Source organism: Salvelinus alpinus, chromosome 15, assembly GCF_045679555.1.
Source record: "Salvelinus alpinus chromosome 15, SLU_Salpinus.1, whole genome shotgun sequence".
NCBI lineage: Eukaryota > Metazoa > Chordata > Actinopteri > Salmoniformes > Salmonidae > Salvelinus > Salvelinus alpinus.
Genome location: NC_092100.1, coordinates 4,774,273 through 4,796,319, shown reverse-complemented (window position 1 = coordinate 4,796,319; position 22,047 = coordinate 4,774,273). Strand labels below are relative to the sequence as shown.

Sequence of the window (22,047 nt, the reverse complement as noted above, 5' to 3'; positions counted from 1 at the left end):
TTGTGAAAAACTGAGTTTAAATGTATTTGGCTCAGTTGTATGTAAACTTCCGACTTCAACTGTAATGCTGGGACCTTATGTAGAGGACTTTACATATCCAGAAATAGTGCCAGTGTCTAGTAGTAGTATACTGTAAATACAGCTGGTTAAGATCTTACTCTAGACGTTTTGTTCATATCCCCCAGTCTATCAGATTCATATCTAGTACAGTAGCTAGCTTGTAATGATGAATTTAGTTAGTACACATTTAACAAAGAATAGATTTAAGAATTAATTTAGTTACAGTAGCTTGTTATGAATGTGATGTACAGAACAGCTCTTCTAAACAGTCAGAGGACATGCATACTAAACCCTCAGAGGACATGCACACTAAACCCTCAGAGGACATGCATACTAAACCCTCAGAGGACATGCATACTAAACCCTCAGAGGACATGCATACTAAACCCTCAGAGGACATGCATACTAAACCCTCAGAGGACAGAGGACATGCATACTAAACCCTCATGCATGTAAATACATATAAAGCAGTAGTAAATACAGACAGGGGCTGCGTCCTGAATGACATGATATTCCTTACATAGTGCACTACTTTTAACCGTAGCCCTTTGGGTTTCCCATTTGGGACGCAAAGGGCTGTGCTGTACTGAAGAGAACCAAGAAGTCCGTCCGTCCGTCCGTCCGTCCGTCCGTGAAGACTACTGGCTGCCTTTGGTCTGTGATATAGACACAGTGGGTTTAGTTACCAGTCTGGGCTGGATGGTCTGTGATATAGACACAGTGGGTTTAGTTACCAGTCTGTACTGGATGGTCTGTGATATAGACACAGTGGGTTTAGTTACCAGTCTGTACTGGATGGTCTGTGATATAAACACAGTGGGTTTAGTTACCAGTCTGGGCTGGATGGTCTGTGATATAAAAACAGTTTGATGAGCTACCAGGCTGAATAGTGATTAAAATTGGTTGAAAATATAATATATTTTCAATGTCTTTTCAATGTCTTTTGCTCTGTGCTGGCTGGGTTGTGTAATCAGCCTAGCAGGATGCTGTAGTCTCCTCACCAAACTGTTTCACTTTACTAGGTGTTCTTTGACAAGGCCAAGGCAAATTTAACCAGCGTTTGTAAACGCATGTGCCAGATTTAGCCAGCCCGCTAATATTCAACTGTAGTCCCCTCTTTCCATTCTGTGCACCTGACACTCTCCCTTTCTCACGTTCCCAATAACAACATTTGATAGTAATAGCCAGTAATTAGTACATTCTTTTCAGGCCACAACACCATCGATCAGCTTCACCATAACTTAATGAACAATGTTAGATGTGCTGTTGGGAGAGTGCTGGCAGACAGTGCTGCTCAGTGTGGCTGTGGCTGGCTGTGGCTGGGGCTGTGGCTGGGGCTGGCTGTGGCTGGCTGTGGCTGTGGCTGTGGCTGGCTGTGGCTGTGGCTGTGGCTGGCTGTGGCTGTGGCTGGGGCTGGCTGTGGCTGGCTGTGGCTGTGGCTGTGGCTGGCTGTGGCTGTGGCTGGGGATGGCTGTGGCTGGCTGTGGCTGTGGCTGTGGCTGGCTGTGGCTGTGGCTGTGGCTGGCTGTGGCTGGCTGTGGCTGGCTGTGGCTGTGGCTGTGGCTGGCTGTGGCTGTGGCTGTGGCTGGCTGTGGCTGTGGCTGTGGCTGGCTGGGGCTGGCTGTGGCTGGCTGTGGTTGTGGCTGTGGCTGGCTGTGGCTGGCTGTGGCTGTGGCTGTGGCTGGCTGTGGCTGGCTGTGGCTGGCTGTGGCTGTGGCTGTGGCTGGCTGTGGCTGTGGCTGGCTGTGGCTGTGGCTGTGGCTGGCTGTGGCTGGCTGTGGCTGTGGCTGGCTGTGGCTGTGGCTGGCTGTGGCTGTGGCTGGCTGTGGCTGGCTGTGGATGGCTGTGGCTGTGGCTGGCTGTGGCTGGCTGTGGCTGGCTGTGGCTGTGGCTGGCAGACAGTGCTGCTCAGTGTGGCTGGCTGTGGCTGGCTGTGGCTGGCTGTGGCTGGCTGTGGCTGGCAGACAGTGCTGCTCAGTGTGGCTGTGGTTGGCTGTAGCTGGCTGTGGCTGTGGCTGGCTGTGGCTGGCTGTGGCTGGCTGTGGCTGGCTGTGGCTGTGGCTGGCTGTGGCTGGCTGTGGCTGTGGCTGTGGCTGGCTGTGGCTGTGGCTGGCTGTGGCTGTGGCTGGCTGTGGCTGTGGCTGGCTGTGGCTGGCTGTGGCTGGCTGTGGCTGGCTGTGGCTGTGGCTGGCAGACAGTGCTGCTCAGTGTGGCTGGCTGTGGCTGTGGCTGGCTGTGGCTGGCTGTGGCTGGCTGTGGCTGGCAGACAGTGCTGCTCAGTGTGGCTGTGGCTGGCTGTGGCTGGCTGTGGCTGGCTGTGGCTGGCTGTGGCTGGCTGTGGCTGTGGCTGGCTGTGGCTGTGGCTGGCTGTGGCTGGCTGTGGCTGGCTGTGGCTGGCTGTGGCTGGCTGTGGCTGTGGCTGGCAGACAGTGCTGCTCAGTGTGGCTGGCTGTGGCTGGCTGTGGCTGGCTGTGGCTGGCAGACAGTGCTGCTCAGTGTGGCTGGCTGTGGCTGTGGCTTGTTGTAGTCTGTAGACTACAGTACCTCCCCATTGGGCACAAACTGGTTGAATCAACTTTGCTTCCACATCATAAAAAAAATGCAATGTGATGACGTTGAATCGACGTGGAAAACTGATTTGATTTGCAAAAAAAAAGTCATCAACGTAAAGTATTTTATTTTCATCAGGTCACTGCTTATTTAAGATGTTGTTCAGTCTGTGGTTTGATGTGGATTCATGTCCTCTCCTCTCCCAGGCAGATCACCATAGAGGAAGGAGAACAGCGGGCCAAGGAGCTCAGCGTCATGTTTATTGAGACCAGCGCCAAGACGGGCTACAACGTCAAACAGGTTAGTGTTTATTGAGACCAGCGCCAAGACGGGCTACAACGTCAAACAGGTTAGTCTTTATTGAGACCAGCGCCAAGACGGGCTACAACGTCAAACAGGTTAGTCTTTATTGAGACCAGCGCCAAGACGGGCTACAACGTCAAACAGGTTAGTGTTTATTGAGACCAGCGCCAAGACCAGCTACAACGTCAAACAGGTTAGTGTTTATTGAGACCAGCTACAACGTCAAACAGGTTAGTGTTTATTGAGACCAGCGCCAAGACGGGCTACAACGTCAAACAGGTTAGTCTTTATTGAGACCAGCGCCAAGACAGGCTACAACGTCAAACAGGTTAGTGTTTATTGAGACCAGCGCCAAGACAGGCTACAACGTCAAACAGGTTAGTGTTTATTGAGACCAGCGCCAAGACAGGCTACAACGTCAAACAGGTTAGTCTTTATTGAGACCAGCTACAACGTCAAACAGGTTAATGTTTATTGAGACCAGCGTCAAGACAGGCTACAACGTCAAACAGGTTAGTATTTATTGAGACCAGCTACAACGTCAAACAGGTTAGTCTTTATTGAGACTAGCGTCAAGACAGGCTACAACGTCAGGCTACAACGTCAAACAGGTTAGTGTTTATTGAGACTAGCGCCAAGACAGGCTACAACGTCAAACAGGTTTGTGTTTATTGAGACCAGCGCCAAGACAGGCTACAACGTCAAACAGGTTAGTGTTTATTGAGACCAGCGCCAAGACAGGCTACAACAGTGAATCTGCATGTCTGTATAATTTGCTTTCAGTGGCTCAGTGTGTTCTAAGTCCCTCTGAGTGTTGAGTCCCTCTGAGTGTTGAGTCCCTCTGAGTGTTGACAACACTAAAACTGCATGAAATTTCTGCATGAAACACATATACTGATTATATCTGTCACTGTCAGTGTTGACAGGAAACGGTCTAGTGGCAAGAGGGCATGACTGAGTCATTTTTCCCATGACTGACTTGTCCTTGATTTATGAGTAATAAACAGTGACTAGCGTAAAGTGTTTGTTATCGAATATAGAAACGGGCTCTGGTTGGAATCAGGTCTATTACCTCTAACTGCAGGAAGAGGAGAGAGCAAGAAGGGAGATCGAGAGAGCTGGGTTGAGAGAGAGACGACCACAGCCTGATATCAATTAGTATCAATTGTACAAGGTTGTACCAATGTCTATGAATGACACAGGCGAGCCAGCAGGGTTAACAGTGGGGTGTTTATCCTCTTTGTTTTAACAGTTATGCTCTGGTCCCTTTGTTCCATTAGTGGTCCTGAAGTAATGCAGAACAATGGGTCATGTGTTTGCATCAGTGCTGGGTGACAACGTGGTTCCCTTCACAGACACAATATACTGTTAGCTTGTCTTGATAAAACCATTTATTTACTATACAGATGCTCTTGTATTGTAACTTAGAGATGATGGAAAGACAGAGATGGAAGAGAGAGAGAGTGATGGAAGGGAGAGAGAGAGAAGGAGCGAGAGAGAGAGAAGGAGCGAGAGAGAGAAGGAGAGAAGGAGAGAGCGAAAGAGAGAGAGAGAAAAGGAGACAGAGATGGAAGAGAGAGAGAGAGAGAGATGGAAGAGAGAGAGTGATGGAAGAGAGAGAGAGAGAGAGAGAGAGAGACAGAGATGAAAGAGAGAGAGAAGAGAGAGAGTGATGGAAGAGAGAGAGAGAGAAGGAGCGAGAGAGAGAGGAGAGAAGGAAAGAGCGAAAGAGAGAGAGAGAAAAGGAGACAGAGATGGAAGAGAGAGAGCGAGAGAGAGAGAGAGATGGAAGAGAGAGAGTGATGGAAGAGAGAGAGAGAGAGAGAGAAGAGAGAGAGCGTGATGGAAGAGAGAGAGAGTGATGGGAGCGAGAGTGATGGAAGAGAGAGAGTGATGGAAGGGAGAGAGAGAGAGAGAAGGAGCGAGAGAGAGAGAAAAGGAGAGAATGAGAGAGTGAAAGAGAGAGAGAGAAAAGGAGAGACAGAGATGGAAGAGAGAGAGAGTGATGGAAGCACCTAGATCTTCTGTACAGATTCTGCCAGACCTGGGCCCTGACAGTAAATCTCAGTAAAACTAAAATATTGGTTGTTCCAAAAAAGGTCCAGTTGCCAGGACCACAAATACAAATTACATCTAGACACCGTTGCCCTAGAGCACACAAAAAACGATTACATACCTTGGCCTAAACATCAGCACCACAGGTAACTTCCACAAAGCTGTGCACGAGCTGAGAGACAAGGCAAGAAGGGCCTTCTATGCCATCAAAAGGAACATAAAATTCAACATACTAATTAGGATCTGGCTAAAAATACTTGAATCAGTTATAGAATCCATTGCCCTTTATGGTTGTGAGGTCTGGGGTCCGCTCACCAACCAAGAATTCACAAAATGGGACGACAAAGACCAAATTGAGACTCTGCATGCAGAAAATCGGCAAAAATATCCTCAGTGTATAACGTAAAACAACAAATAATGCATGCAGAGCAGAATTAGGCCGTTAGCCGCTAATGATCAAAATCCAGAAAAGAGCCGTTGTAACGTCCGGGGTGTAGTGGGTGAGAAGTCAGGCGCAGGAAGCAGAGAGTTCAGGGTAGTGCTAACTTTTAATGCACCACAACGGTGAACATACGCCAACCAAAACAAATGCCCCAAACACGGGGGACTTAAACAGTCCAGCAAAAAACCCAAACACATGGGAAAACCGTGACACACAGACGTGTACACATGTACATCGAACAATCCCGCACAAATAAAGCCCAACCAATCAGCCTACAACAAACACAGGTGAAACCAATAAACAGAAAAGGGGAAAGGGGATCAGTGGCAGCTAGTAGGTCGGTGACGACGTCCGCCGAGCGCCGCCCGAACAGGAAGGGGAGCCACCTTCCTGTTGGAGTCATGACAGCCGTTCAATTCTACATCCACCTTAAAGGAAGCGATTCCCAAACCTTCCATAACAAAACCATCACCTAACGATGAACCTGGAGAACAAACCTTTGGATTGTGTCTAGCATCGGGCCCTTCGCTTTATCACAGGTGACAGTTTTAATACTCACTACTACATCCTGTATTAAAAGGCTGGTCCTCAGTTTTAATACTCACCACTACATCCTGTATTAAAAGGCTGGTCCTCAGTTTTAATACTCACTACTACATCCTGTATTAAAAGGCTGGTCCTCAGTTTTAGTACTCACTACTACATCCTGTATTAAAAGGCTGGTCCTCAGTTTTAATACTCACCACTACATCCTGTATTAAAAGGCTGGTCCTCAGTTTTAATACTCACCACTACATCCTGTATTAAAAGGCTGGTCCTCAGTTTTAATACTCACCACTACATCCTGTATTAAAAGGCTGGTCCTCAGTTTTAATACTCACTACTACATCCTGTATTAAAAGGCTGGTCCTCAGTTTTAATACTCACCACTACATCCTGTATTAAAAGGCTGGTCCTCAGTTTTAATACTCACTACTACATCCTGTATTAAAAGGCTGGTCCTCAGTTTTAATACTCACCACTACATCCTGTATTAAAAGGCTGGTCCTCAGTTTTAATACTCGTCACTACATCCTGTATTAAAAGGCTGGTCCTCAGTTTTAATACTCACTACTACATCCTGTATTAAAAGGTTGGTCCTCAGTTTTAGTACTCACTACTACATCCTGTATTAAAAGGCTGGTCCTCAGTTTTAATACTCACCACTACATCCTGTATTAAAAGGCTGGTCCTCAGTTTTAATACTCACTACTACATCCTGTATTAAAAGGCTGGTCCTCAGTTTTAATACTCACCACTACATCCTGTATTAAAAGGCTGGTCCTCAGTTTTAATACTCACTACTACATCCTGTATTAAAAGGCTGGCTGGTCCTCATTAAATTCCTGTAGATCACTTCACTATTCCGTTTTTGTATACAATGTTCTACTACACAAGCTTCCAACTTACGTAACTTCGTTGTTTTAGTGTAAAAATATGACAGGTTTGGTTCACAGGGTTGGTTCACAGGGTTGGTTCACAGGGTTGATTCACAGGGTTGGTTCACAGGGTTGATTCACAGGGTTGGCTCACAGGGTTGGTTCACAGGGTTGGTTCACAGGGTTGGTTCACAGGGTTGGTTCACAGGGTTGATTCACAGGGTTGGTTCACAGGGTTGGTTCACAGGGTTGGTTCACAGGGTTGGTTCACAGGGTTGGTTCACAGGGTTGGTTTACTCTTGAGGTTCGTCAGGTCTCCACCAAATTATGTAAATACTCGTTTAGTTTTAATGCACCTCATTGCTGGAACAGTTTACAAAACTCATTACAATTGGATGTTCTGGTGCTGCTCGTGCGATTTAACGTCTTGATTGGGGACCTTCTTATTGAGGAATGTATTTTTAGAATGTTCTGTTGTGTTGTATTTATTTTTTATTTTTTTCATTGTATCTTGATTTGATTTTGAAATAGATTTTGTCTGATGAATTGTATATGCAGGGCTCCCTAGTGATTGAGACCCTGGTCTCAATGGTGCCTCCCTGTTTAAATTAAGGTAAAAATAGAAACAGGAAGTAGGAAGCAGTATGCAACCCAGCATGTGATGATCCATCCCTCTTCCTCCTGTACTATGTTTCTCTGTAATTGGACTGGCAGTCGTCCCCAGAATGGCACCACAGAGAAGGTATGTCAAGCTGGCTATACCCCAACCACCCGTCCAGTGTGACTGACTGACTGACTGTGTGAGTGTTTTCTGCCTACCCCTGGCCCAGTGCATGCTGGTAGCTTCCTGTCTGAGCGAGTTGATTGGGTCCACAGGTGAGGAGGGTGGATGGATGAGACACCGTCTCTCTCTGTTGGGGAGCGTATATGAGTCACAGTGTTCTGATTCCCTCTCCCTCTCTCTCTCTCTCTCTCTCTCTCTCTCTCTCTCTCTCTCTCTCTCTCTCTCTCTCTCTCTCTCTCTCTTCCTCTCTCCCTCTCTTCCTCTCTCCCTCTCTTCCTCTCTCCCTCTCTCTCTCTCTCCCTTTCTCTCTCTTTCTCTCCCTCTCTCTCCCTCTCTCTCTCTCTCTCTCTCCCTTTCTCTCTCTCTCTCTCTCTCTCTCTCTCTCTCCCCCTCTCTCTCTCTCCCTTTCTCTCTCTCCCTCTCTCCCTCTCCCTTTCTCTCTCTTTCTCTCCCTCTCTCTCTCTCTCTCTTTCTCTCCCTCTCTCTCTCTCTCCCTCTCCCTCTCCCTCTCCCTCTCCCTCTCCCTCTCCCTCTCCCTCTCCCTCTCTCTCCAGCTGTTTCGGCGTGTGGCGGCTGCCCTCCCCGGGATGGAGAGCATGCAGGAGACGAGCAAGGAGGGAAGTATCCTTTTACTGCACTTATGCCTCAGCTCAACTCAAGGCAACAGTAGTGGTTTATTTAGCGGTTCTGACTGCACTGAAAAGGTTTTAAAAACAGGTTTACATTTTTGTTGGTTCGAGAAGATCCTATTTACCGTATTTGTTAGTCAGGTTGGAGAAAAATGTGTGTAAGATTGTAAGTGCTTTAGGAATAGCCACCTAGTCTTTACTGAGTAGATCCACTCTAAATTAAATGGTCAAATCAAATGTTGTTCTCTGGGACTGACAGGAACATGGTCCTGTTTACAAGATAACATTATACAGTAAAGTAGTGCAATCAGACTATGTAAACATTACATTGACATTTTTGTCATTTAGCAGACTCTCTGATCCAGAGTCACTACAGCAGTGAGTCATTTATCAGACTCTCTGATCCAGAGCCACTACAATAGTGAGTCATTTAACAGACTCTCTTATCCAGAGACTCTACCGTAGTGAGTCATTTAGCAGACTCTCTGATCCAGAGCCACTACAGTAGTGAGTCATTTAGCAGACTCTCTGATCCAGAGTCACTACAGTAGTGAGTCATTTAGCAGACTCTCTTATCCAGAGAGACTTACAGTAGTGAGTCATTTAGCAGTCATTTAGCAAACATATTGTTTCAACTAGGTTGACCTTTAGTACTTGGCCTCTTTCTTAAACCTCTCCGTACTGACAGTGAACATCTCTGGTCTCCTCTCTCTGAAGGTTCTCCAGAAATACACTCTGAACAGTGGTGAATCTCTAACTCTTTGTGTTCCTCTGGTCCTCGTCCAATTAAATGAGCTTGCTGCGTGACACGCTACTAGACGGCTAGCTGTGTTTGAGATGTGGGGCCTGACAGGCTCTGTGTGTCCCGGGGTGAGAGGTATCTAGACGGCTAGATGTGAGGCCTGACAGGCTCTGTGTGGTCGGGGTCAGAGGTTACTAGACGGCTAGATGTGGAGCCTGACAGGCTCTGTGTGGCCGGGGTCAGAGGTTACTAGACGGCTAGATGTGGAGCCTGACAGGCTCTGTGTGGCCGGGGTGAGAGGTTACTAGACGGCTAGATGTGGGGCCTGACAGGCTCTGTGTGGCCGGGGTCAGAGGTTACTAGACGGCTAGATGTGGGGCCTGACAGGCTCTGTGTGGCCGGGGTCAGAGGTTACTAGACGGCTAGATGTGGAGCCTGACAGGCTCTATGTGGCCGGGGTCAGAGGTTACTAGACAGCTAGATGTGGAGCCTGACAGGCTCTGTGTGGTCCGGGGTGAGAGGTTACTAGATGGCTAGATGTGGAGCCTGACAGGCTCTGTGTGGCCGGGGTCAGAGGTTACTAGACGGCTAGATGTGGAGCCTGACTGGCTCTGTGTGGCCGGGGTGAGAGGTTACTAGACGGCTAGATGTGGAGCCTGACAGGCTCTGTGTGGCCGGGGTGAGAGGTTACTAGACGGCTAGATGTGGAGCCTGACTGGCTCTGTGTGGTCCGGGGTGAGAGGTTACTAGATGGCTAGATGTGGAGCCTGACAGGCTCTGTGTGGCCGGGGTGAGAGGTTACTAGACGGCTAGATGTGGAGCCTGACAGGCTCTGTGTGGCCGGGGTGAGAGGTTACTAGACGGCTAGATGTGGGGCCTGACAGGCTCTGTGTGGCCGGGGTCAGAGGTTACTAGACGGCTAGATGTGGAGCCTGACAGGCTCTGTGTGGCCGGGGTCAGAGGTTACTAGAAGGCTAGATGTGGAGCCTGACAGGCTCTGTGTGGCCCGGGGTCAGAGGTTACTAGACGGCTAGATGTGGAGCTTGACAGGCTCTGTGTGGCCCGGGGTGAGAGGTTACTAGACGGCTAGATGTGGAGCCTGACAGGCTCTGTGTGGCCGGGGTCAGAGGTTACTAGACAGCTAGATGTGGGGCCTGACAGGCTCTGTGTGGCCCGGGGTGAGAGGTTACTAGACGGCTAGATGTGTGGCCTGACAGGCTCTGTGTGCCTCTGTGTGGCCGGGGTGAGAGGTTACTAGACTAGTGAGAGGGTGCAGATGCAGGCGCTGCTGGGGTTGTCCGTGGCAGAAGGTGACAGACTTCGTCTCGCCTCGTCTCGGCTGGGCTGTGTGATATAATGTAGTGACAGGAGTTGTCTTGTCTCAGCTGTGTGATTTAATGTAGTGACAGGAGTCGTCCGCCATTAGTCATCAGTGAAGTCACAGCAGCGTGCTGCTTGTCTGTATCCCAAATGGCACCCTAAACCCTTTATAGTGCACTATGGGCCCTGGTCCAAAGTAGTGCACTATCAAGGGAAGAGTGTGGCATTTAGGATTCAAACCCCTACATCAGACAGGCAAAGGACATCAGTCCCCTACATCAGTCCCTTACATCAGTCCCCTACATCAGTCCCCTACAGCAGTCCCCTACAGCAGTCCCCTACATCAGTCCCCTACATCAGTCCCCTACATCAGTCCCCTACATCAGTTCCCCTACAGCAGTCCCCTACATCAGTTCCCCTACATCAGTTCCCCTACAGCAGTCGCCTACAGCAGTCCCCTACAGCAGTCCCCTACTCCAGTCCCCTACATCAGTCCCCTACATCAGTCCCCTACATCAGTCCCCTACTTCAGTCCCCTACAGCAGTCCCCTACATCAGTCCCCTACATCAGTCCCCTACATCAGTTCCCTACATCAGTCCCCTACATCAGTCCCCTACTTCAGTCCCCTACATCAGTCCCCTACATCAGTTCCCCTACATCAGTCCCCTACAGCAGTCCCCTACATCAGTCCCCTACAGCAGTCCCCTACATCAGTCCCCTACATCAGTCCCCTGCAGCAGTCCCTTACATCAGTCCCCTACAGCAGTCCCCTACAGCAGTCCCCTACATCAGTCCCCTACATCAGTCCCCTACATCAGTTCCCCTACAGCAGTCCCCTACAGCAGTCCCCTACAGCAGTCCCCTACATCAGTCCCCTACATCAGTCCCTTACAGCAGTCCCCTACATCAGTCCCCTACATCAGTCCCCTACAGCAGTCCCCTACATCAGTCCCCTACAGCAGTCCCCTACATCAGTCCCTTACAGCAGTCCCCTACATCAGTCCCCTACAGCAGTCCCCTACATCAGTCCCCTACAGCAGTCCCCTACATCAGTCCCCTACATCAGTCCCCTACATCAGTCCCCTACATCCGTTCCCCTACATCAGTCCCCTACAGCAGTCCCCTACAGCAGTCCCCTACATCAGTCCCCTACAGCAGTCCCCTACATCAGTCCCCTACATCAGTCCCCTACATCAGTCCCTTACATCAGTCCCATACAGCAGTCCCCTACAGCAGTCCCCTACAGCAGTCCCCTACATCAGTCCCCTACATCAGTCCCCTACAGCAGTCCCCTACAGCAGTCCCCTACATCAGTCCCCTACAGCAGTCCCCTACATCAGTCCCCTACATCAGTCCCCTACATCAGTCCCCTACATCAGTCCCATACATCAGTCCCATACAGCAGTCCCCTACAGCAGTCCCCTACAGCAGTCCCCTACATCAGTCCCCTACAGCAGTCCCCTACATCAGTCCCCTACATCAGTCCCCTACATCAGTCCCCTACATCCGTTCCCCTACATCAGTTCCCCTACAGCAGTCCCCTACAGCAGTCCCCTACATCAGTCCCCTACAGCAGTCCCCTACATCAGTCCCCTACATCAGTCCCCTACATCAGTCCCTTACATCAGTCCCCTACATCAGTCCCCTACATCAGTCCCATACAGCAGTCCCCTACAGCAGTCCCCTACAGCAGTCCCCTACATCAGTCCCCTACATCAGTCCCCTACATCAGTTCCCCTACAGCAGTCCCCTACATCAGTTCCCCTACATCAGTTCCCCTACAGCAGTCCCCTACAGCAGTCCCCTACAGCAGTCCCCTACAGCAGTCCCCTACATCAGGCAGGAAAATGACATCAGTCCCCTACATCAGTCCCCTACATCAGGCATGGAAATTACATCAGTCCCCTACATCAGGCAGGGAAATTACATCAGTCCTCTACACCAGCCCCCTAATCAGTCCTTTACATCAGTCCCCTACATCAGTCCCCTACATCAGAATTCAACCAGAAGTCTAATATATTTCAGCAGAGGGTTTTATGCAAATTGACTTACAGTTATGCATGCATACATGTTCGTATGTGTGATCCCAGCAGAAATCGAACCCACAATCCTGGCTTTACAAGCGTCATGCTCTACCAACTGAGCCACAGAGGAAGTCTACTGCTTGTTAAGACGTTTTTTTGTTCACAACAAATGTGTCAGCAAAGCTTTAATCTGGTCAACAGCATCTTGGCACCAGAACAATGTTTAATCCAGTGAAGTGCCCATCAGCACAATTTAACCCACTTGACTGTCGTGCTGGCTGGCTGGCTGCCCCCCCCCCCCCCCGCCGCCTCCCCCTCCACCATCCAACTCTCCACCTCTAGTGCCAGGCACACTGTCAACAACCTTTGAACATTCAGAAGCCTTTAATAGGCGTTTGCATAGTTTTGGTGTCAAAACATTTGTCCAGTTGCCTTTTGTTTTTATTCAATTAATACAGACCAACTGGATAGTTGAGAGTTATATTCCTGTTCTCTGCCTGCTCTGTTTCTCTTCCTGCTCTGTTCTCTTCCTGCTCTGTTTCTCTTCCTGCTCTGTTCTCTTCCTGCTCTGGTCTCTTCCTGCTCTGTTCTCTTCCTGCTCTGTTTCTCTTCCTGCTCTGTTTCTCTTCCTGCTCTGTTCTCTTCCTGCTCTGTTTCTCTTCCTGCTCTGTTTCTCTTCCTGCTCTGTTCTCTTCCTGCTCTGGTCTCTTCCTGCTCTGTTCTCTTCCTGCTCTGTTTCTCTTCCTGCTCTGTTTCTCTTCCTGCTCTGTTCTCTTCCTGCTCTGTTTCTCTTCCTGCTCTGTTTCTCTTCCTGCTCTGTTCTCTTCCTGCTCTGTTCTCTTCCTGCTCTGTTTCTCTTCCTGCTCTGTTCTCTGCCTGCTCTGTTTCTCTTCCTGCTCTGTTCTCTTCCTGCTCTGTTTCTCTTCCTGCTCTGTTTCTCTTCCTGCTCTGTTTCACTTCCTGCTCTGTTCACTTCCTGCTCTGTTCTCTTCCTGCTATGTTTCTCTTCCTGCTCTGTTTCTCTTCCTGCTCTGTTTCACTTCCTGCTCTGTTCACTTCCTGCTCTGTTCACTTCCTGCTCTGTTCTCTTCCTGCTCTGTTTCTCTTCCTGCTCTGTTCTCTTCCTGCTCTGTTTCACTTCCTGCTCTGTTTCACTTCCTGCTCTGTTTCACTTCCTTCTCTGTTTCACTTCCTGCTCTGTTTCACTTCCTGCTCTGTTCACTTCCTGCTCTGTTCACTTCCTGCTCTGTTCTCTTCCTGCTCTGTTTCTCTTCCTGCTCTGTTCTCTTCCTGCTCTGTTTCACTTCCTTCTCTGTTTCACTTCCTGCTCTGTTTCACTTCCTTCTCTGTTTCACTTCCTGCTCTGTTTCACTTCCTTCTCTGTTCTCTTCCTGCTCTGTTTCTCTTCCTGCTCTGTTTCTCTTCCTGCTCTGTTTCACTTCCTGCTCTGTTTCACTTCCTTCTCTGTTTCACTTCCTTCTCTGTTTCACTTCCTGCTCTGTTCACTTCCTGCTCTGTTCTCTCATTTATTAAGGATCTGGCCCTTTTTTTAAATTTTCGCCTAAAATGACATACCCAAATCTAACTGTCTGTAGCTCAGGACCTGAAGCAAGGATACACATATTCTTCGTACCATTTGAAAGGAAACACTTTGAAGTTTGTGGAAATGTGAAATTAATGTAGGAGAATATAACACATTAGATCTGGTAAAAGATAATATAAACAAAAAGACATGCTTTTAAAATATGTATTTATATATCATCTTTGAAATGCAAGAGAAAGGCCATATAATAATATTGCAGTTTAGGCGCAATTTAGATGTTGGCCACTAAATGGCAGTAGTGTATGTGCAAAGTTTCAGACTGATCCAGTTAAGCATTGCAGCAGTAGTCTAATTCTCTGCTGCAGTAGTCTAATTAACGGTCTGTGCCTTCTGTTTCTCTGCTGCAGTAGTCTAATTAACGGTCTGGACCATCTGTTTCTTTGCTGCAGTAGTCTAATTAACGGTCTGGACCATCTGTTTCTCTGCTGCAGTAGTCTAATTAACGATCTGGACCATCTGTTTCTCTGCTGCAGTAGTCTAATTAACGGTCTGGACCATCTGTTTCTCTGCTGCAGTATTCTAATTAACAGTCTGGACCATCTGTTTCTCTGCTGCAGTATTCTAATTAACGGTCTGGACCATCTGTTTCTCTGCTGCAGTAGTCTAATTAACAGTCTGGACCATCTGTTTCTCTGCTGCAGTAGTCTAATTAACGATCTGGACCATCTGTTTCTCTGCTGCAGTAGTCTAATTAACGATCTGGACCATCTGTTTCTCTGCTGCAGTAGTCTAATTAACAGTCTGGACCATCTGTTTCTCTGCTGCAGTAGTCTAATTAACAGTCTGGACCATCTGTTTCTCTGCTGCAGTAGTCTAATTAACAGTCTGGACCATCTGTTTCTCTTCCTGCTCTGTTTCACTTCCTGCTCTGTTCACTTCCTGCTCTGTTCACTTCCTGCTCTGTTCTCTTCCTGCTCTGTTTCTCTTCCTGCTCTGTTCTCTTCCTGCTCTGTTTCACTTCCTGCTCTGTTTCACTTCCTGCTCTGTTTCACTTCCTTCTCTGTTTCACTTCCTGCTCTGTTTCACTTCCTGCTCTGTTCACTTCCTGCTCTGTTCACTTCCTGCTCTGTTCTCTTCCTGCTCTGTTTCTCTTCCTGCTCTGTTCTCTTCCTGCTCTGTTTCACTTCCTTCTCTGTTTCACTTCCTGCTCTGTTTCACTTCCTTCTCTGTTTCACTTCCTGCTCTGTTTCACTTCCTTCTCTGTTCTCTTCCTGCTCTGTTTCTCTTCCTGCTCTGTTTCTCTTCCTGCTCTGTTTCACTTCCTGCTCTGTTTCACTTCCTTCTCTGTTTCACTTCCTTCTCTGTTTCACTTCCTGCTCTGTTCACTTCCTGCTCTGTTCACTTCCTGCTCTGTTCTCTCATTTATTTAATTAACGGTCTGGACCATCTGTTTCTCTGCTGCAGTAGTCTAATTTCCTCAATGTTTCCACCCCAATCCAGGTTCAGATAATTACCTTAATCTCCGTCCCTCTCTGTGTTTTATCCGGATTTGAATTAGTTTTAATGGGCTTGGGAGGTTGAAGATGTCTGAGGTGGTGGAGGAGAGGAGAGGGGGATGAGGTGGAGGAGGAGAGGAGAGGGGGAGGAGGTGGAGGAGGAGAGGAGAGGGGGATGAGGTGGAGGAGGAGAGGAGAGGGGGATGAGGTGGAGGAGGAGAGGAGAGGGGATGAGGTGGAGGAGGAGAGGAGAGGGGGAGGAGGTGGAGGAGGAGAGGAGAGGGGGATGAGGTGGAGGAGGAGAGGAGAGGGGATGAGGTGGAGGAAGAGAGGAGAGGGGGATGAGGTGGAGGAGGAGAGGAGAGGGGGATGAGGTGGAGGAGGAGAGGAGAGGGGGATGAGGTGGATAATGTCTGTTGACATTATATGTGATTCCCAAATGGCACCCTTTTCCCTATGTAGTGCACTACTTTTGACCAGGGCCCCATAGGGCTTTGGTCTAAAGTAGTGTACTGCGTAGGGAATAGGGTGCCATTTGAGACACGCGCATCCTTTTGTCTTAATGGAACGGGAGCCTGTGTTGTTACAGAACCCTCTGGACAGTATCGATCTCCCTCTCTGGGGAAGAGAGAGGCGTAACCGATGTGAAATGGCTAGCTAGTTAGCGTTTCAATCGGTGACGTCACTCGCTCTGAGACCTTGAAGTTAGTGGTTCCCCTTGCTCTGCAAGGGCCGCGGCTTTTGTGGAGCGATGGGTAACGATGCTTCGTGGGTGACTGTTGTTGATGTGTGCAGAGGGTCCCTGGGGACGCGTGAGGGGACGGACTAAAGTTATACTGTTACGGAGGCAACATCCATGAGAAGGAGACATGATGAGGGGACGGGAGGGGCACATGCAAGTACACTTCTTACGTGGTTAAGGAAACTCGCCAAGTATGCATGGAAGTAGACGAAGCCAACACCCACAAGCCCAGTGTTCCTTCAGGGACAATAAACATAAAATGACCGCTCTGCTTTTTCCTGGAACAGTCCACCAGGGATTTGGTAGTTAAAACATTAAAACCACACACAGAGGTTCTGAACGATCCACCGTCTTGCCCTATATCTTGTGGGGGAGGGGGAATTGAGGGCAGATATTTATATTTACGAGGACCAATTGTTGTAATTGCCTGTTTGAAATGGGGGGCAGGGTGTGTGTTGGGATGGGAGAAGGGTGGGTCATCCTGGAGTGTGATTTACTATCGGTGTCAAGGCCTGAGGCACGAACCTCCCCTCTGTTTCTAGTATGGAGCAATCTCTTCTCTTGCTTTAGGCCCTGGCCTGCATATAATCTCCGCTGCAGAGAGGGAGAGGAGAGGAGGAGGTATCTGTGCAAGGCAGGCTTCTAAAGGAACAGGGTCGTCCATGTTAATAGGAGTCTGAAAAACATCCTGGCTTCTAGCTCCTCTGAGACCTCGTGTGTGTCCCAAATGGTGTCCCTTCATAGTGCACCCTAATCCTTTTATAGTGCACCCTAATCCCTTTATAATGCACCCTTTTCCTTTTATAGTGCACCCTATTCCCTTTATAGTGCACCCTATTCCCTTTATAGTGCACCCTATTCCCTTTATAGTGCACCCTATTCCTTTTATAGTGCACCCTAATCCCTTTATAGTGCACCCTATTCCCTTTATAGTGCACCCTATTCCTTTTATAGTGCACCCTATTCCCTTTATAGTGCACCCTATTCCCTTTATAGTGCACCCTAATCCCTTTATAGTGCACCCTATTCCCTTTATAGTGCACCCTATTCCTTTTATAGTGCACCCTAATCCCTTTATAGTGCACCCTATTCCCTTTATAGTGCACCCTATTCCTTTTATAGTGCACCCTATTCCCTTTATAGTGCACCCTAATCCCTTTATAGTGCACCCTATTCCCTTTATAGTGCACCCTATTCCTTTTATAGTGCACCCTAATCCCTTTATAGTGCACCCTAATCCCTTTATAGTGCACCCTAATCCCTTTATAGTGCACCCTAATTCCTTTATAGGGCACCAGGCCAGGATCGAAAGTTGTCCCCTATATGTAGGGAATGAGGTGCCATATGTAGTGCCCTATATGTAGGGAATGAGGTGCCATATGTAGTGCCCTATATGTAGGGAATGAGGTGCCATATGTAGTGCCCTATATGTAGGGAATGAGGTGCCAAATGTAGTGCCCTATATGTAGGGAATGAGGTGCCATATGTAGTGCCCTATATGTAGGGAATAAGGTGCCATATGTAGTGCCCTATATGTAGGGAATGAGGTGCCATATGTAGTGCCCTATATGTAGGGAATGAGGTGCCATATGTAGTGCCCTATATGTAGGGAATGAGGTGCCATATGTAGTGCCCTATATGTAGGGAATAAGGTGCCATATGTAGTGCCCTATATGTAGGGAATGAGGTGCCATATGTAGTGCCCTATATGTAGGGAATAAGGTGCCATATGTAGTGCCCTATATGTAGGGAATAAGGTGCCATTTGGGGAAGGAGACGCGTGTCATATATCAGACAAGTGTATGTGAGGTCAAATGAAATCGGCGTTTATTTGTCACGTGCGCCGAATACTACAGGTGTAGGTAGACCTTACAGTGAAATGCTGAATACAACAGGTGTAGTAGACCTTACAGTGAAATGCTGAATACAACAGGTGTAGTAGACCTTACAGTGAAATGCCGAATACAACAGGTGTAGTAGACCTTACAGTGAAATGCTGAATACAACAGGTGTAGTAGACCTTACAGTGAAATGCTGAATACAACAGGTGTAGTAGACCATACAGTGAAATGCCGAATACAACAGGTGTAGTAGACCTTACAGTGAAATGCTGAATACAACAGGTGTAGTAGACCTTATAGTGAAATGATGAATACAACAGGTGTAGTAGACCTTATAGTGAAATGATGAATACAACAGGTGTAGTAGACCTTATAGTGAAATGCTGAATACAACAGGTGTAGTAGACCCTACAGTGAAATGCCGAATACAACAGGTGTAGTAGACCTTACAGTGAAATGCTGAATACAACAGGTGTAGTAGACCTTACAGTGAAATGCTGAATACAACAGGTGTAGGTAGACCTTACAGTGAAATGCTGAATACAACAGGTGTAGTAGACCTTACAGTGAAATGCTGAATACAACAGGTGTAGTAGACCTCACAGTGAAATGCTGAATACAACAGGTGTAGACCTTACAGTGAAATGCTGAATACAACAGGTGTAGTAGACCTCACAGTGAAATGCCGAATACAACAGGTGTAGTAGACCTCACAGTGAAATGCCGAATACAACAGCTGTAGTAGACCTTACAGTGAAATGCTGAATACAACAGGTGTAGGTAGACCTTACAGTGAAATGCTGAATACAACAGGTGTAGTAGACCTTACAGTGAAATGCTGAATACAACAGGTGTAGTAGACCTTACAGTGAAATGCTGAATACAACAGGTGTAGTAGACCTTACAGTGAAATGCTGAATACAACAGGTGTAGTAGACCTCACAGTGAAATGCCGAATACAACAGGTGTAGTAGACCTTACAGTGAAATGCTGAATACAACAGGTGTAGTAGACCTTACAGTGAAATGCTGAATACAACAGGTGTAGTAGACCTTACAGTGAAATGCCGAATACAACAGGTGTAGTAGACCTTACAGTGAAATGCTGAATACAACAGGTGTAGTAGACCTTATAGTGAAATGATGAATACAACAGGTGTAGTAGACCTTATAGTGAAATGATGAATACAACAGGTGTAGTAGACCTTATAGTGAAATGCTGAATACAACAGGTGTAGTAGACCCTACAGTGAAATGCCGAATACAACAGGTGTAGTAGACCTTACAGTGAAATGCTGAATACAACAGGTGTAGTAGACCTTACAGTGAAATGCTGAATACAACAGGTGTAGGTAGACCTTACAGTGAAATGCTGAATACAACAGGTGTAGTAGACCTTACAGTGAAATGCTGAATACAACAGGTGTAGTAGACCTCACAGTGAAATGCTGAATACAACAGGTGTAGTAGACCTTACAGTGAAATGCTGAATACAACAGGTGTAGTAGACCTCACAGTGAAATGCCGAATACAACAGGTGTAGTAGACCTCACAGTGAAATGCCGAATACAACAGCTGTAGTAGACCTTACAGTGAAATGCTGAATACAACAGGTGTAGGTAGACCTTACAGTGAAATGCTGAATACAACAGGTGTAGTAGACCTTACAGTGAAATGCTGAATACAACAGGTGTAGTAGACCTTACAGTGAAATGCTGAATACAACAGGTGTAGTAGACCTTACAGTGAAATGCTGAATACAACAGGTGTAGTAGACCTCACAGTGAAATGCCGAATACAACAGGTGTAGTAGACCTCACAGTGAAATGCCGAATACAACAGCTGTAGTCGACCTTACAGTGAAATGCTGAATACAACAGGTGTAGTAGACCTTACAGTGAAATGATGAATACAACAGGTGTAGTAGACCTTATAGTGAAATGATGAATACAACAGGTGTAGTATACCTTATAGTGAAATGCTGAATACAACAGGTGTAGTAGACCTTACAGTGAAATGCTGAATACAACAGGTGTAGTAGACCTTACAGTGAAATGCTGAATACAACAGGTGTAGACCTTACAGTGAAATGCTGAATACAACAGGTGTAGTAGACCTCACAGTGAAATGCCGAATACAACAGCTGTAGTAGACCTTACAGTGAAATGCTGAATACAACAGGTGTAGGTAGACCTTACAGTGAAATGCTGAATACAACAGGTGTAGTAGACCTTACAGTGAAATGCTGAATACAACAGGTGTAGTAGACCTTACAGTGAAATGTTGAATACAACAGGTGTAGTAGACCTCACAGTGAAATGCCGAATACAACAGGTGTAGTAGACCTCACAGTGAAATGCCGAATACAACAGCTGTAGTCGACCTTACAGTGAAATGCTGAATACAACAGGTGTAGTAGACCTTACAGTGAAATGATGAATACAACAGGTGTAGTAGACCTTATAGTGAAATGATGAATACAACAGGTGTAGTAGACCTTATAGTGAAATGCTGAATACAACAGGTGTAGTAGACCCTACAGTGAAATGCTGAATACAACAGGTGTAGTAGACCTTACAGTGAAATGCTGAATACAACAGGTGTAGTAGACCTTACAGTGAAATGCTGAATACAACAGGTGTAGGTAGACCTTACAGTGAAATGCTGAATACAACAGGTGTAGACCTTACAGTGAAATGCTGAATACAACAGGTGTAGTAGACCTCACAGTGAAATGCCGAATACAACAGGTGTAGTAGACCTCACAGTGAAATGCCGAATACAACAGCTGTAGTAGACCTTACAGTGAAATGCTGAATACAACAGGTGTAGGTAGACCTTACAGTGAAATGCTGAATACAACAGGTGTAGTAGACCTTACAGTGAAATGCTGAATACAACAGGTGTAGTAGACCTCACAGTGAAATGCTGAACACAACAGGTGTAGACCTTACAGTGAAATGTTGAATACAACAGGTGTAGTAGACCTTACAGTGAAATGCTGAATACAACAGGTGTAGTAGACCTTACAGTGAAATGCTGAATACAACAGGTGTAGTAGACCTCACAGTGAAATGCCGAATAAAACAGCTGTAGTAGACCTTACAGTGAAATGCTGATTACAACAGGTGTAGTAGACCTTACAGTGAAATGCTGAATACAACAGGTGTAGGTAGACCTTACAATGAAATGCTGAATACAACAGGTGTAGACCTTACAGTGAAATGCTGAATACAACAGGTGTAGTAGACCTCACAGTGAAATGCCGAATACAACAGGTGTAGTAGACCTCACAGTGAAATGCCGAATACAACAGCTGTAGTAGACCTTACAGTGAAATGCTGAATACAACAGGTGTAGTATACCTTATAGTGAAATGCTGAATACAACAGGTGTAGGTAGACCTTACAGTGAAATGCTGAATACAACAGGTGTAGTAGACCTTACAGTGAAATGCTGAATACAACAGGTGTAGGTAGACCTTACAATGAAATGCTGAATACAACAGGTGTAGACCTTACAGTGAAATGCTGAATACAACAGGTGTAGTAGACCTCACAGTGAAATGCCGAATACAACAGGTGTAGTAGACCTCACAGTGAAATGCCGAATACAACAGCTGTAGTAGACCTTACAGTGAAATGCTGAATACAACAGGTGTAGTATACCTTATAGTGAAATGCTGAATACAACAGGTGTAGTAGACCTTACAGTGAAATGCTGAATACAACAGGTGTAGTAGACCTTACAGTGAAATGCTGAATACAACAGGTGTAGACCTTACAGTGAAATGCTGAATACAACAGGTGTAGTAGACCTCACAGTGAAATGCCGAATACAACAGCTGTAGTAGACCTTACAGTGAAATGCTGAATACAACAGGTGTAGGTAGACCTTACAGTGAAATGCTGAATACAACAGGTGTAGTAGACCTTACAGTGAAATGCTGAATACAACAGGTGTAGTAGACCTTACAGTGAAATGTTGAATACAACAGGTGTAGTAGACCTCACAGTGAAATGCCGAATACAACAGGTGTAGTAGACCTCACAGTGAAATGCCGAATACAACAGCTGTAGTCGACCTTACAGTGAAATG

General features: G+C 47.0%; 1 protein-coding gene across 1 annotated transcript in view; it reads left to right on the top strand.

Annotated features, from left to right (window-relative positions):
• Positions 1–22,047, top strand: part of LOC139539403 (ras-related protein Rab-6B-like) — a 172,799-nt gene that overhangs the window by 138,127 nt on the left and 12,625 nt on the right. Inside the window, exons 6-7 of the mRNA XM_071342304.1 lie at positions 2,817–2,910; positions 8,167–8,233. Coding sequence (XP_071198405.1) covers positions 2,817–2,910; positions 8,167–8,233 — 161 coding nt within the window. The remainder of the gene's footprint in view (positions 1–2,816; positions 2,911–8,166; positions 8,234–22,047) is intronic.